Below are 15,100 nucleotides of genomic sequence, written 5' to 3' on the forward strand. Positions count from 1 at the left end.
TAACGCCCATATTTTGATATTCTGAAGACTACGTCAATCTTTCTTTATTCTATTTAACTTTACTAACTCTTTAGATGTTGTCTTTTCTATCATTTAGAGGCGCTAACAAGGAATTTTCGCGAAGTGTGTGTTTCCGATTTCGATGAAACTTGGCATATTTATAGAGTGGCCAAAAATAAGGGACCCATATTTTTTTTATTTGCAATGGCGCAGGTTTAAGGGGTAAAACTACTCCTCAAAGTTTCATGTTCTTTTTACTATCTCTGTAACTATTAAGATAGTTATAGAGATAGAAAAAAACTTTTTAGATAAAAGTTATGCGGTTTTTTATCAAAAATAAAATGGGCTGAAAAGTTTTTTTCTATTTCCAATAGTTACAGAGATAGCAAAAAGGACATGAAACTTTGAGGGGTAGTTTCACTCCTTAAACCTGAGCCATTGCCGATAAAAAAAATATGGATCTCTTATTTTTCGCCATTCTATAAATATGCCAAGTTTCATCGAAATCGGAGACACACACTTCGCGAATGTTCCTTGTAAGTAGAACTTCAATTTCCACATATATTAAATATATTCTGATCCTGTAGAATATACAGACGTTAGAAAGTTTGGCTCCAAAGTAGGATTGAAATTACGATCCGAGTAAACGAGGTGGGGTCACCTCAATGAAATTGTTGCGCGTACATTTTAAGCAAGCGTTACATATGTCGCGTTGAATTGATCTTCTGAAACAATCTTCCGTTCATGTAAGAAACCGATTTATGAGACTTCGTTTTATCGACAACGACGGAGATGTAACTCAGATTTTTAAGACGTCGTGCACACAATGAATTTTCTTTGAAAGAAAGACCCGTCTTTCCCGCTAAGGACGATATAACGAGCACAAAGAGAGCAACAGCCACTCGTGCGCGGAAAATTGCGTGTATTGCGAGCGTTATATTTTAACGACATCGCTGGCCTACTCGCATGACAATGCGGAGATATAAAAGTTGCGGTAATAACGATCGCTTTTATCTCGACATGCATTCAGGAAACGAGGAAAAGAGAGAGAGAGAGAGAGAGAGAAGGAGAGCGCGCAATGTAAGATTGTAAAGCGGCCGCGGCATGTTCAGATGCTCGAGTGAAGGGCCGAGCTCTTCCCGTCGCGTGCGTTTACCTGGTAATTTCCGCAGAGGCAGGTGACAATGTGACCGGTCTCGGAGACGAGCAAAAGGTGGTCCATATTCTCGAGGGACTTGCTGACGCAGTGGCAACCGCTATCCCCACATTTGGTTTCGCATGGATTGTTCGGGATTTGTTTTGTGCTACCTTTCACCTGCGAATAAAAACATAGATATTGTAACAGCGCGGATAAAAATCTATATGAGCGGGAAGGGCCGCGAAAGGAACGGCAGGAATGAAATAAAATAAGAAGAAATTTCGTATCAAAGTCGAGGCCCGTTGAAATTCGACGTGAAAGGAAATAGTGTTAAATCGATTTACGCGCGAGTCGAAATTTTTGATCTTACGTTAACTCCGTAATTAAACTTACACAGGATCAATAGAGAATTATAATTAATATATTAATTATTGAAATTAAAGAAGTATTAAATCCAGGTGAAATATCGAGTGAATATGAAACAATTCTAAGGCAGGTTGTTCTTGAAGTCTCAACATGGAAAAAGCAATAAATAATCATTTGTGATATCAAAAACAGGAGAGGAGTCTCTCGGTAATCTGCATAATATTATATCTCTTAATTCTTTATTGCTCTCTCAAGTTCGATGAAAATTGCAGGATTAATGTGGGAATGAAATTTTGGCTCGGAATGTGTCGCATATTGTTCGTCAATTATTATTATCGGAATTGGAATTTTATAATTATTAGATTTTAATAATCGGTACGGCTGCACAATATGTACAGGAATGTGGATCAAATGCCGTCGGGATACGTATTAAAAAATGACTAATAACTATTAATGTTAGCATTAATGTAAGTATCATTAATGTTATAGTACTATGGAATAGTATCTATAATATTAATATTGAAACATTAGCGTTTTGATATGATGTGAAATATTAGTATTAATATTGAAATAATATTTATAGTATAATGAATATACTACTAATACACACACATACACGCACACGTACATACATAAGTTGCGAAAGGTAAATAATCGAAAAGTAAGTTAGCAGGAGCGAGCGAGACGCTCGAATGTAAACAGTCCGACTTTGGTGCGCGCGCGAAAGGTCGGTAATATACACATACTCTACAGTACACCTCAATAGCACGTTATTACAGTTTTAGATGCCGGCTCGTGCGTGTCGGAATATGTCGCGCGCGTTATTTTCAACTTTTATAATTTCGTCACAGCGATCGTGAGCCTAATTGAAATATTTTGCATAGTTCATCACTATCTTGGGATCATTGTTAGCCATAACATCTTGAAATATAACAGGTATCTACTGCATTTCATTCTTGTTAGATTTAGCAATAGTCTCGTATTTCCTAACTTCTGTATCAGTAATAACTAATTGAGAAATGTATGTTTTCTGTTTCAGAACTGACAAAATCTACGACTACGTAGGAGCTGTTTCAAAGGATGGAGTTTCTGCGGATGCGGTCCGTTACTGTGGTAGGGTCATTAACAACAACAGCATCTTGAAATGTAAGTGGTGTCTACTGCACTTTGTTCTTGTTAGATTTACGGTCGAGTCTCGTACTCGCTAATCTCTCTATCGGCAGTGAACTAATCAGGAAACCTATGTTTTTTGTTTCAGAACTGGTTACACGGTGGAAGCGGTTTCGAAGGATGGCGTTCCTATGGATGCGGGTGCTGTATCAGTGGATGTGCAGTTTGCCGTACCGGAGGATCCGGTTCGGGCCCAACCCGGTCAGCTCAAAGGTAAATTTATAGATTTTTACATTATTTAACTGTTTAAACACTCTGTTTGACTCTGTGTGAGATTGAAAATTGAAATATAATCAAGCGAGTTGAAATCGTGGAAAATATATTCGTAGGAATTAAAATCAAATTATGATCAAAGTCTAAATACATATTTCATATATTTTGTCGAGCTACGTTTTAACAAATGATGTTTACATTTTTTGTTACAGAATGAGCTAAACGTGGCCGGGCCTGCGTCCATGTGAGTCACAAAGAAAAGAAATAATAATTGAAAGGTGATGGTTAGACATTTTTTAAGTGGTAGATCTTTACAAAATCTCGTGAAAGTCAATGTGATTTACTTTTCCTATATATATCTTGCATGTTGGGACTTTTTTATGTTTATTTTGTATTGTTTGAACGAAACACTGCTCAGCACAATCAGGGAATCATTTCTTAACTATGTTTATTGTCTTTAATATGTGTTTGAAGCTTTGAATATTTATCTTTTATGCGTATATTTCAATATTTAAGATACAAGCATTATATAATATTTGAATATCCTAATATTTTAATATCTTGATATTTATAAGTTTTTATCATTTTATCATTTTAAGTTTATAACTTTTTATCTCTTTTATTATTTTTTATTTAAACATATGTGTTATCCAATTGTTCACTTATAATTCCCTAATTGCTTTGGGCGGTGTATATGATACGCATTGAAATTGCGTCACCACACACCCGCGAAATTCGCGTGTACCCTGTTCGTGGAGTTTAATATATCACGGTTTTCATTAACAATTGTTTACACGCGACCCGCGCCGCGCAACACATGTGTGTTGAAGTGACATAGTAATTTTCTGTCGCGAATATATTTTGGAAATTCAATATATTCACTTATTGTACAATATTTATTTTTTTTATTATACGAAATCAGAAATCTCATGTAACGGAAATTTCTCTTTTGTCAACAATTATAATTCTCCGTAAAATGAAATATTTTTTCATTTTCTTTTGTTAAAAAAATCGTGCCGTGATTTTCGATTTACGACATTTTTCATACATAATTTGTGAACTTTTTCAAAGCGCAGAAATTTCGTAAAATTGTTAAGTAACATTGAAATTTCGTAATTCGTCGTCGCGAATATATTCGATAAAACTATCATTGGATTAAATAAACATATTTATCATTTATTTGAAAAATCAGAAATCTCGAGGAACGAAAATTCCGTTTGTCGACAATCACATTTGTCGATAAATTTTTTCTCTAGATTTTTTCAGAGGATAGTGCCGCGATCTTCGCGTTTCACACACGATTCAAGATTCGCTGATATTTTATGAAAATCCCGGGGTTTGAAATCGAATAGTAAATTCGCTAAACGTTCGTGAGATCGTAAAGTTAAAACAATTGCAATCGCGAGTGTTAAGAATTGAGTAAAATGCAATCAACGTGGGACGCCCAGTAATGCTGAGAAGGCTGGATGCTGAAACAAACGGTGGATTTTGTCAGTGGACCTGGCTGGACATCATCGAATTTCTATGAAATGGTGAGCGCTCCATTTGAACGCTCACAAAGCGTCACATTATTATGCAATGCACGTAAATCGCATTGACTTTTGACGAAAGAAGCAAAGGCAATTACACGCTGCTTTTGATGGCGCATTTTGCGGCTTGATTGGAGTAGAATAATATTATTCTGTATTCTGACTAGACGAATAAGAAGTAAAGAACTTTAATTTTGCGATTTTTATTACCAGTTGTTCACGAGCGATTTGCAAGGCACAACACACGCGCGTGACATTATAAACTTTAACTTGAATTTCTTCTAATTTGGAAACTGCTGCGATTTCGATATTCTTTCGAGCTTTCAACTCCATCAAGCATCAGAATGCACTGTCAAAGTATCCTGAGTCGAAATTTGAAATCTACTATAAGTGTTGCAAATGCTTGTAAATAGTAGTGCGCCTCTCTAATAACGTTCTTTGGTCTGCAAATTCTATCTTGAGTCTGCTAACGTCTCCTTTTCACTTCTGCTTAGCCTTGTTATTGTACTGTAGTGAAGTTTAAATCTCTCTTGATGCTTCTCCGGGCACACAACTGCTATCTTTGCCTTTGCAACTCCTTCCGTTTCATCCCTTTGAATCTCATCAAGTCCTAGTGAAATTTCCAACCTCGCGGAGAAAAGGCATTATAAGAAAGAACAATCTATTTTATTTGTCAAACAATTGTTACCGAATTATTTAATATTTGAAGAATTCGCAACATCAACGTAGAAGCAAAATTTCGACTCGGGATCACGCGGCAGTCTTGAGAGACACTGCATATATTATCGCGAGGACAATTTATGTGAGAGCAGCGCGAGGGATTAAAGTCGCGCGACTCCCCCCTGCTCTTGCACAGTGAATTCGTAACGCGAATGCGACGGGTATCGCTCAGCACAGGATTACAGTTGGTATGCTTCCGCGAGGAATTCAATCGTTGCATTTAATCGTTTTCGGGAGTTGCTGAAACTCGCTTCGTCGGACCGTTGCTTCGCCTTCGTCTGATTCCGCGGAATATTATTTAAACGTGGATTAAAAGAAAGGGGAAAGACGAAGGGACGGGAAAGGCTTTTTGTACTCGCGCGGCGAGAAGGTGGATTAAAAGTTTTAGTTTTCAAACGAAAGACGGAATAAAATCCTCGCTCTGATGACGTTCCCTTCTTTAGCCGGGTGACTCACTAATGCAAAAGTTTTTATCCGGGGCAGCGCGCGCGTCCCTAACCCGGAGAGCAAATTCACGGGTTCAATCCGCGCGACCGATTAAATGCACGGCAGAGATTAAACATTTTGTCGGGAACTCACTGTAATGACCACCGACTGGTTGGGCGCCGGTATAAAGTGCTGCCTGCACTTCACCGGACCTTCCATGGCGAATAATCGGTGCGGTTCCGGATGCACTACCGAACCCTCCACCGGTGACGTAAGTCCGTAATATTCGACGTCGCACACACTGGCCGGTTGCTGAGTGCCACCCTCGCGTTCTGCAGACGAAAATGCGTTGTTTATGAAGGTGTCGAGGCAAGTGTAGTCTCGCAATTTGCACCTTACAACAGTAATCGAATAGGCCGCTAAACAGCGCCATATAGATTTCTTGACATCTTATTATTTATTGTGACGGGCCGCTAAATAGCGCCTTATAGGTTTCTCAACATTTTATAATTTATTATGATGGGCCGCTATACAGCGCCATGTAAGTTTCTTGACATTTTATTATTTATTACGATACGCTGCGTAATCAAATCATGAAGTTAATAAGTCGGGAGGGTATTAAGGGAGGGAATATGAAAAATCGCGCAGCAATATGCAAGTTACTATTATCTATGTTTACTTGAAGATCTTTGACAAAGGGAATCGTCGAGAATTTATCAACGCTTTCTCGAGCATTTAAGCCTTAATTAATAGTTAAGTATTACTTGAAACTAGTTTTTAGTAAGCTATTTACGCCCGCATTAATAGTTGTCATCTGAAACTTGTCTGTGATGTGAGTTACTCAGATTTTTATTCAGATTTAAATATAAATTTTCCAGTTGAATTAGGTGATATGTGTGACATATTCGTAATCGTGATTCAACTGAAAAACGCTCACCTGAGACAAGTTTTAACTAACGACTATTAATAATTAATAAATCTAAGAATCGTATTAATAGTCGTGTTATTTGAAATTTCTTAATTGAGATACATTTGAGTTTAGAGTTAGATGTGAGAGATAGAAGGTTTTCCGTTGAATTAAATTTAATGTCACGTATGTATCATATACTTCAACTAAAAAACTCTAAATTCTAAATACAAGATTTGAGATCCGTATTAATAATCGTTACTTGAAACTTATCTCAGGTAAGATATTCAGACTTGAATTTAGATGTGAATTTTTCAGCTGAATCGCGATTACAAATGTGATGTCGCGTATAATATAATGTCGCGTTCTGTATAATTCAAATGAAACAGTCGAAAATCTAACTCAAAATTTATATCTGAGAATTTCACGTGAGACAACTCCCAAGTAACGACTATTAACAGACGACCCTAAAGATACTTTTATTTTATTGCCATGACTTTCGCATGCCGAAATTTTCATGAAGCTCGTAACGCGCCGTATCTTTTGGCATAATTTTTCTACGAGAGACAGAGTCTTTCTTTCTCTCTCTCGCAACGAGATACATATATATTTTCGCGAGTTATAGACGGATCAGCGCCTACGGGCACTTTTATTGCGCCGAAGCCCGCTCGGCGCGAGACAGAATTTCCTCATTCCGTTTCTTACACGGCTATTTCACATGATTATTCGCCGCGGCTCGAGGTCGGCCCGGCCGAATTCGACCCTTCCCGTCGTAGGAAATCGGTCTCCCCGGGTCGCATAAAGTTTTATGTTCCAGCGGATCGTACTTGAGCGCGAGATAAGGTAGGCTCGGGAATTCCGAGAGACCGAAAACGTTCGATCTCCGTATTCAATGGTCACCGAGGTGCTGTATAAAAAATAAAAAAAGAGGAAGAAACCACACACACCCGCGCACGCGACGGTAATAGAGACGAGCTTTGTGCAGAGATAACGCGCCGTCACGGACGCGGTATAAAAGACCGAACAAAGTTGATTTGAACCAACTCGCGTTTTATTTATATCGTTTAAATACGACATTGTTATTTAGGACAACCCGAACTAGCTGACCGGTAAACCGCCTTATTGATCATTACATGGGCACAGGAGTATCTGGACGGAGCACCAGGTACTCCTGTGGACACTCCTGTGGGATTTGAAGCTTCAGGGCTGAGCAGATATCTCTGTCGCTGCTATCCTGATTGATCAAAATTAGCATATATATGTCAACAATATATGTAGACTCAAATATATTTTCACGTCGTGCGCAGTCCCGCACGATTTTAACTTGGGCATTGTTGCGTCTCGAGATTACGTAATCTATAAACAAAAATCGTGTTGTCCGCGATAAAATGTTCCATTTGCTACAATATGCTTGATTGTTTTGCGAAACGAAAAAATAAGCCGCCATTTTATTAATCATATCCATTACAATCCTTTTTCTCTTTAATCCTTTGAGCCATACATTTTATTTTTTAGTGAAGTTTCTTCATATTTGGGATACGTACGATTTCGGGGTCGTTGACTACGAATTTGAGATAAAAAAGTTAAAATTCGAAATGTGGCAAGTCCAATATGGCGGCCATAAGTTTTCAAAATTGACAATCTCGCTTTGCCATTATCCGGAAATAACTTTCGGACACTTTCTCGAAATATGAAAAAAAGGAGATACTTGCGTCTTTGGTAAAAAACTTGCAACAAATATATTATTAGTATTTCAATAGTTTACTATAAAAAAACAGGGCTTATAGAAAAAACTTGAGAAAAATTATTGTTTACTTATTTTTGGTTTCTTATGAGAGTAATAATGTGATCGATGTCCACTGATAAGTTAGTTAAAGTCACTTAAAAATGAAGAAAAGACAGATGCTAGCGTTCCTCTACGGCTCAAAGGATTAAGCTTCAACCCTGCGGAAATACGCTCCGTCCAGATATTCCTACATCCATGGATCGTCGCGCGACACACGAAGACGTGTGTCCGGAAGCACGCCCGCGCGTAACACGTGTTACACGTGTAAACGTAATAACGCCGATTGCCGACACACCGGTCATTCGTCAATCATCGTCCAATCGACGTCGGCAGTTTGTCGTGTCGCGCGCAACGCACGAACGCGGCCAGCGACTCTCGTCATTTACGCCTTTTTCTATTTTTTAATAATTGCTCGTGATTGAATCCGCGTATCGTTCGTCTGTACGATCGGTGCACGCACTCCGCGCTGCTACGTAGCTGTTGCCGCACGGTTGCCGTTTCATAGGCAACGTAAAAAAATGCCCGCCCCCGAGCGGGGATGTGATGTCGATATGATGCGCCGTAAAATTCGACCGACGTTTAAAAAGTCTCGTCGATATCAAAATTCAATTATTGCACGCCCCTGTTTTTGTTTTCGTCCACTAAAATTTTATTTCCCGCGCTATTAGATCGCCCAGCAAACGCGCACTGTCGGTATTAATTCCCGGATTTTGACAGGATGCAAATCCATGTCGAAAGACGACAGATCGGCTGTACTCGTTTCAGCATATAATAAATCCTTTAGGCGGAACCGTAACGCCAAATCGGTTATCTTACAAATATTCGCAATGTAGTTATTTTCAACGCAATTTGCGCTGAAAATGGCTACATTGAGAACAAAATATTTGAGAAGTAAATAGAGAATATCTATTCGTATCAGTGGATATTGATAACATATCTACTTAAATCCAGATTTTTTCATTTATCAGAATAAATAATTATCATCATGAAGAACAATAATTTTAAGAAAATATACGAAGTGAATCAGTAACTACTGAATATCTTCGAGGCAAAAACAATGGCGATTTTATGGTCTCCAAAGCTGTAACTCCCAGAAAAATAGCGTAACTATAAAAAGCTGTTTTTTCTAAGTAGAACAGCTTCAAAAGTTTGAAGATCATCTTTGTGATTTTTTCTTGCTTCGAAGTTATTTAAGTTGGTAATAGTTGTGACTTTGCCAATATATTTTCTCATTTAAAGTAGATTTATTTTCAATGCAAAAATGTGTGTACACTGAAAAAAAGGATTTGATAAACGAAATAAAAATTTAATTAAAATAGTATCAATCAAATGTTTGGTGATTACACACAACCAAAAAATTTAATTGCCGCTATTTTGCTTTGCTTAGTGACTAAGTAAATATATTATTGAGAAAGTAAGGCAAAATAGCCTCAATTAAATTTTTTGGTTGTGTAATCATCAAATATTTGACTGATTCTATTTTAACCAAATTTTGATTTTGTTCATTAAATCCTTTTTTCAGTGTATCAGTACAAAAGTAAATATCCGTTATTAATATCCGTCAAATAAATATTTCTTATTTTGTTAGACATTTGCTTTGGGCAAAGGAGCTGTAGCTCCAGTCTCGTAAACATAGAAGAAGAAGATTTTCTTTCTTAAAGTGTAGAAATACTGATGTCTCTCAATTTGGAAAATTTGGGCGCTGTTGCGCGCGATATCGAGCTTCTCATTTGTGATAGTCCAATTTTGCGCAGCAAAACGGCCGTGACAGTTGCGAGAGATTATCCGGTCGCGAACAATTACGAGTAACCCAATGCGAGCGTAATGTAGCCGGGGTCCCATTTTAATCTCCAGAATTGCCCGGCCAAGAAAGGTAGCTACTTAATCGAGGTTAAATCTAATCTTTGAAACGGGATTAAACGCGACCGCTGTGTTTTTGCGGCGATGCGTCGATATCGCGAATGTGTCCTCCGGCAGCCAACCGGAATCCTCGGCCGAGTGCCAAGCGAATTTCAGGATTACCAGTTCGGACGTGCCTATGTTTATCCGATTAAGGGGGACCGAGGCTTTGACATCGATATGCTGAGGCGTATTTACGGTAATTAGTTACTCGTAATTAGCGGTTCGGTCGCACCGCAGTCGACCGCTCGAAAAGCTGCGTGCAAAAACGCCAATCCGACCGATCGGAGTGTAGCCGAGCTGGGCGCAAATTGCGCTGCGCGATTATGAAAATGATACTGACACTATGCTTATCGTGACGCGTGACAATCGACAGAGATCCTCGTTCTTTGCGCGCGCTTTGCAAAGAGACGTGTATACTGAAAAAAGGATTTAGTTGATGAAATCAAAATTTAGTTAAAATTGGATCAATCAAATGTTTGATAATTATACAACTAAAAAATTTATTTGCCGCCATCTTGTCTTACTTTCTCAGTCATATATTTACTTAGTCACTAAGCAAAACAAAATAGCAATGAAATTTTTACGGATTGCCGATTCTTTCAAAATATTTCTCATAATTTCATTCTCTTAATTTCAAATCAATTCTTTCTTTTGAATTCACATTTTACGAATGTCACATTCTGCCTGTCACTTCGGTTCCTGTCATAACCAATTTTACTGTGTATCAGAATTACGAATAATTGATTATATTTTTAATTAGAGATTGTTTAATTGACAATTGATTTTTTTTCAAGAAATTCAATCGAAAACCGTTCAATTGATATGAGCGAGAGGAATTAAAGATTGTTTGTATCAATAATTAAACTTAGTAAATTTTATTAAATTTTGTTTAATTGATGATCGATATGAGCAAATTCAATCGGTGATTGTTTTGCGACGACTGATACCATCAGTACTTCCCTCAACGCGGTTTCTACACGGAAAAAACAACTTAGTATAACTGAATTTTCTGTTACTCGAGGACTGAATGAAGAGCACGATTGTAGGAATAGAAAGATTTCTGTAGAAGATTTCTGCTCAGCCAATTGCTCTCAGTTAGCTCAACCGAGTTTTAATGCAGCTGAATGTTCAGACGAGTGTTCTCGGTTACAGCAACAGAGATATCATTTCTCGTCAGCGAGTTTTTTCTCTGCTTCCCATTCAGTTATCCGAACTGAAGTTTTTTCCGTGTACTTAGCTCTCGGTCATCAGCATCTTTCACAGTGCCATGATATTCCGGGTATGAATATTATCTACAAAACCAATTAGCCATAACTCTACGATCCAACTCACAAAATTGATTTTTGAATTTTTGTTATCAATGGTAGTCGTTCTTTACACGTCTTTCTACTTCAAACAAAAAAGATCTTATAGGCATCTAAAATTAATTAAACAATTTTTATTTTTTTCTTAACTACGCCACTTTTTACTAGTTGCGTCTTTTTTATTTATTTTTCTACGGGTTAAATTTATCAATGATTATGCTTGACGTCTTGAACGATAGCAAAAAGATCAATGCGATTTATACTTTTTAAATCATGTATCAAATTTTCATCTTCGTTTTTCTCGAAACATACTTCGTGTGGGTTGGATTATTTTTACATAACTATAGTCAATTGTAATCTTGAGTAATCGAATACTCATGGATTTAATTAATTGAATTTAGTTGGACACTATTTGAGTCTTATTTCTAGAAGTTTGTTGAATTAATTGGTTATATGAATCGTCAATTGGACGATTTTTAATTAAATTTGTTAAGTTCAACCGTCAACTAAACGTCCCTTAATTAGATTTGCTAAACTGAATTTGTTAATTGAACAATCTTTGATTTCCTTCGTTTATATCAGTTGTCAATTGAATGATCTTTAATTGAATTCGTTGAAATCATGAATTAAATATTCATTAATTAATTTTGCTCGAATCAATCGTCAATCAGTTGAATTAAAACATATTTCTTTAAATCAATTATCAAATTGAGCAAAACTTTATTGACATTTTTACAACTTTGCTGTGTACGCATGCCAGCAGTGGCTTTCGATTCTGACAATTTCAAGTGTTGCAATTTCATTCGATAAAAAGTGTGCAAACCAACTTGCAACCGACTATACCGTGTAGCAATTATCAAAGACGGACGTACATTATTATAACATTTGAACAGAGAAACGTGCCATATCACTGTAAAGAGAATCAAGCATTCGATTGCCCGCTGTATACAATTTTCTTTTTACTATTCGAAGGATTTCCGGTGCTTTCGGGAAGACAGAAAAATACGGAATTATACGTAAATCACATTGCGCGATCTTTTTTAAGGCTCCGCCCGGGGGTATAAAATGAAGAAGCTTCTCGGAAGCGCGTAAAGAACGCGATTGCGCTCGTAACTCGCGACGACGACGAACAAAAAGCAAACTATACCGGCGATAGAGTACCGCGCGAAAAAGTTCACGAGCTTTTTGCGATTTCGCGGCGCTTACGCGCGGGCTTGATTGTGCGGCCACGGCGGCGGATACGCCTCATAATCCAATTTCTGGTGCACAACCTCTTATTTCCGTTCAAGTTCGCGCGCGATAACTACGGCGCGCTTTTCGCGACCAGACCGCCCGTCGACGACGAGGAAGTTGATGACGACGATGGCGAAGTTGATGACGCTCTTTTTATGAGCAAGACGACGACTTACCGTCGTGGAAGTAGTACGAGACCTCCATATATTCCTCGTCGGTGGGACTGTTGGAGGCGCGTCTTAAAACCACCGTCATGTCCCGGCCGTTGGACGAGTAGCGCTTCGGCTCGGCGTACCTGGAAGAAACGCGAACAGGGAACGTCATTTACGCGAACGTCGTGAGTGCCGGTGATCCGGTGTGCGAGGGGCGGCTTTCCCACGCTCTCTCAGCGTGAGAGAGCCGTTCCGGGCCGGAAGCGGATATAAATCGAACGGCGGCCGCCAAGTGCGTCGTAAGTAGCGACGACGCGGACGTGGCTGATGAACGGGGTGGGAGATGCTTTAATCTCCACCTCTCGTTGCCAGGTGTGCTCGAATGTTATGCTTTCACTGCTTTCAAGCCGTCTCTTTCGGGGGTGTAGCTTGGAAACGTTCAGTTCAGTAAATCGGTACAAACCGGTAAAATTTGTGATCAATTGAGACAGAGGAGAGAGTTGCCGAAATAGTATCGGTATTTCCTAGTTCGTACACCTTATCAATCAATTATACTTGATTTATTTGAATGTTGATGGCATAAAATAAGATATATAGTCTGAACATTTTTTGTTTACATTTCTCATTATTCACTTATTTTTCATTTTTGCCATTAGATGTCGTTTATTTGATAATAATAAAGAAATTGATGAGAGTACGATTTAGAACATCGGTACAATTTTGGCAACTCTCTTCTTACGTAAATTAATACATTTGTCACGATTAATTTTTCTGAAGTTTCCAATAGTACAGGAATAAACTGCCAGTGAAATTTGTCTTGCTAAGGTACGCAATAAATTTCGCTAGGGACATAGCAAACCTTTTAACAGCATATTTAAGTGTTTCCAAAAAAAAGGACATGTGAAGTGAAAGTACGATGAATTACTGCAAAATGTCCACCTATTCCTCAGTCACAAAATTCTACAGTAATTTTAACTACAAGCTTCTCCGCGTGCATCGAACGCGTGCTAACAAATGTAAGAAACAGCGGTCTCTCGCGTCAATTTCATCTCGTAAAAATCCATCCTTTGCCGAAATGTATGTTGTGGGCCAAGAGTTAAGATGACTGAACAGTTTTGCCTCATTGTACCCAACGGAACAAAGCCGATATTACTCACGTTCGCCCGAGTCACACTATGAATAATGATCGATTCGATTCTCGCTCACATTACGTGTACACACAATCCCCGTGCACGATCCCGTGACACTTTTCACATGGGACATTTGGGGCATGCGGGGAACTTCGACGCGAATTATTAATTCACGGCCATTATGCGCGCGGGGGTAACGCGCGAGCACCGCCGCGAAAGGGTGCTTCCGCAAGTTACACAAGCGGCAGCGCGCCGGGACAAAGCAGGATGTAAATCTTGCACGTAAGACTCTATTTTCCCCGGGCAAAGTTGTAAATGGACGTCTTGGGAGCCGCCCCCGATAGTCCGCGCGAGAGAATTGCCTATGAGTTAGTTTTGCAAGATAAATCGGGCCGCCCTCGTCGTCTCACTCGCGGCGCCACGAGTGGATCGCCCTTTGTCGCTCGAATGAGCGCGGGAGTTACATCGTCGACTTTCTAACACAGCGCGACTTTTCCATTCGTGACGAACGACGCGCGTGGCATCCGCTGCTATAACTTGGTGACGTTTGACACCTCTTCTCGCGCAGGTCTACCGAGATTGCGAATCGTGACTAAATTGTCCCGTGGCATTCTTAAATCGCTGTTCTGTTTATACTGTTAGCTTCTTTAGGACGAACTTTTTTCAAGACAGAAGAAATTGATTTCATTCTGAAGTGACATCTATCGATTATGCAAAGAGGTTTCTCTTTTCATTCTTGAAAAATTTTACAGTAAATATTTCTTCACAATAATGTTCATCATATTTTCATCGACAATATTTGAATTAAAAAAGAAATCAAACTACACAAAGAGAACGATTTATTGAATCAAATAAATGTTTCTTTGGAATAGTCCGAACAATTATTCGGTTGACACAACAAAAATATTTCTTTGGAACTAAGCCGCAAATAAATATTTTTATTGCTTCAATCAAAATTTCGTTCGATCAATCAAAAAATTCGTTTGGGCTATTCCAAAGAAGTGTTTAAAGCGTTAAATTTTTTATTCAACCAAATCGTTCTCTTTGTATATTTAAACGTATATTTATGTATCGGTATTCTACACACACACACACACACACACACACACACACACACACACACA

At 38.5% G+C, this 15,100-nt stretch overlaps 2 protein-coding genes across 6 annotated transcripts in view; one reads left to right on the forward strand and one right to left on the reverse strand.

Moving 5' to 3' along the window:
• LOC116842094 overlaps positions 1-15,100 on the reverse strand; it is a 422,139-nt gene that overhangs the window by 14,865 nt on the left and 392,174 nt on the right. For all 3 annotated transcript variants that reach the window (XM_032810806.1, XM_032810807.1, XM_032810805.1), the window contains exons 12-14: positions 12,871-12,989; positions 5,716-5,894; positions 1,157-1,315 (exon numbers count right to left, since the gene is read on the reverse strand). In XM_032810806.1, coding sequence (XP_032666697.1) covers positions 1,157-1,315; positions 5,716-5,894; positions 12,871-12,989 — 457 coding nt within the window. The remainder of the gene's footprint in view (positions 1-1,156; positions 1,316-5,715; positions 5,895-12,870; positions 12,990-15,100) is intronic.
• Positions 2,179-15,100, forward strand: part of LOC116842095 — a 332,290-nt gene continuing 319,368 nt past the window's right edge. Inside the window, exons 1-5 of one of the 3 annotated variants that reach the window (XR_004377674.1) lie at positions 2,179-2,440; positions 2,544-2,650; positions 2,763-2,887; positions 3,100-3,131; positions 4,144-4,419. Coding sequence is in view for 1 of the 3 variants with exons in the window: in XM_032810811.1 (XP_032666702.1) it covers positions 2,795-2,887; positions 3,100-3,131 (125 nt within the window). In the remaining 2 variants the exon portion in view is untranslated. The remainder of the gene's footprint in view (positions 2,441-2,543; positions 2,651-2,762; positions 2,888-3,099; positions 3,132-4,143; positions 4,420-15,100) is intronic. The other 2 variants (XR_004377673.1, XM_032810811.1) reach the window with 2 other exon arrangements.

This window comes from Odontomachus brunneus, unplaced genomic scaffold, assembly GCF_010583005.1.
Source record: "Odontomachus brunneus isolate Ranch 3 - 2012 unplaced genomic scaffold, Obru_v1 Obru_scaffold_021, whole genome shotgun sequence".
NCBI classification, from domain to species: domain Eukaryota; kingdom Metazoa; phylum Arthropoda; class Insecta; order Hymenoptera; family Formicidae; genus Odontomachus; species Odontomachus brunneus.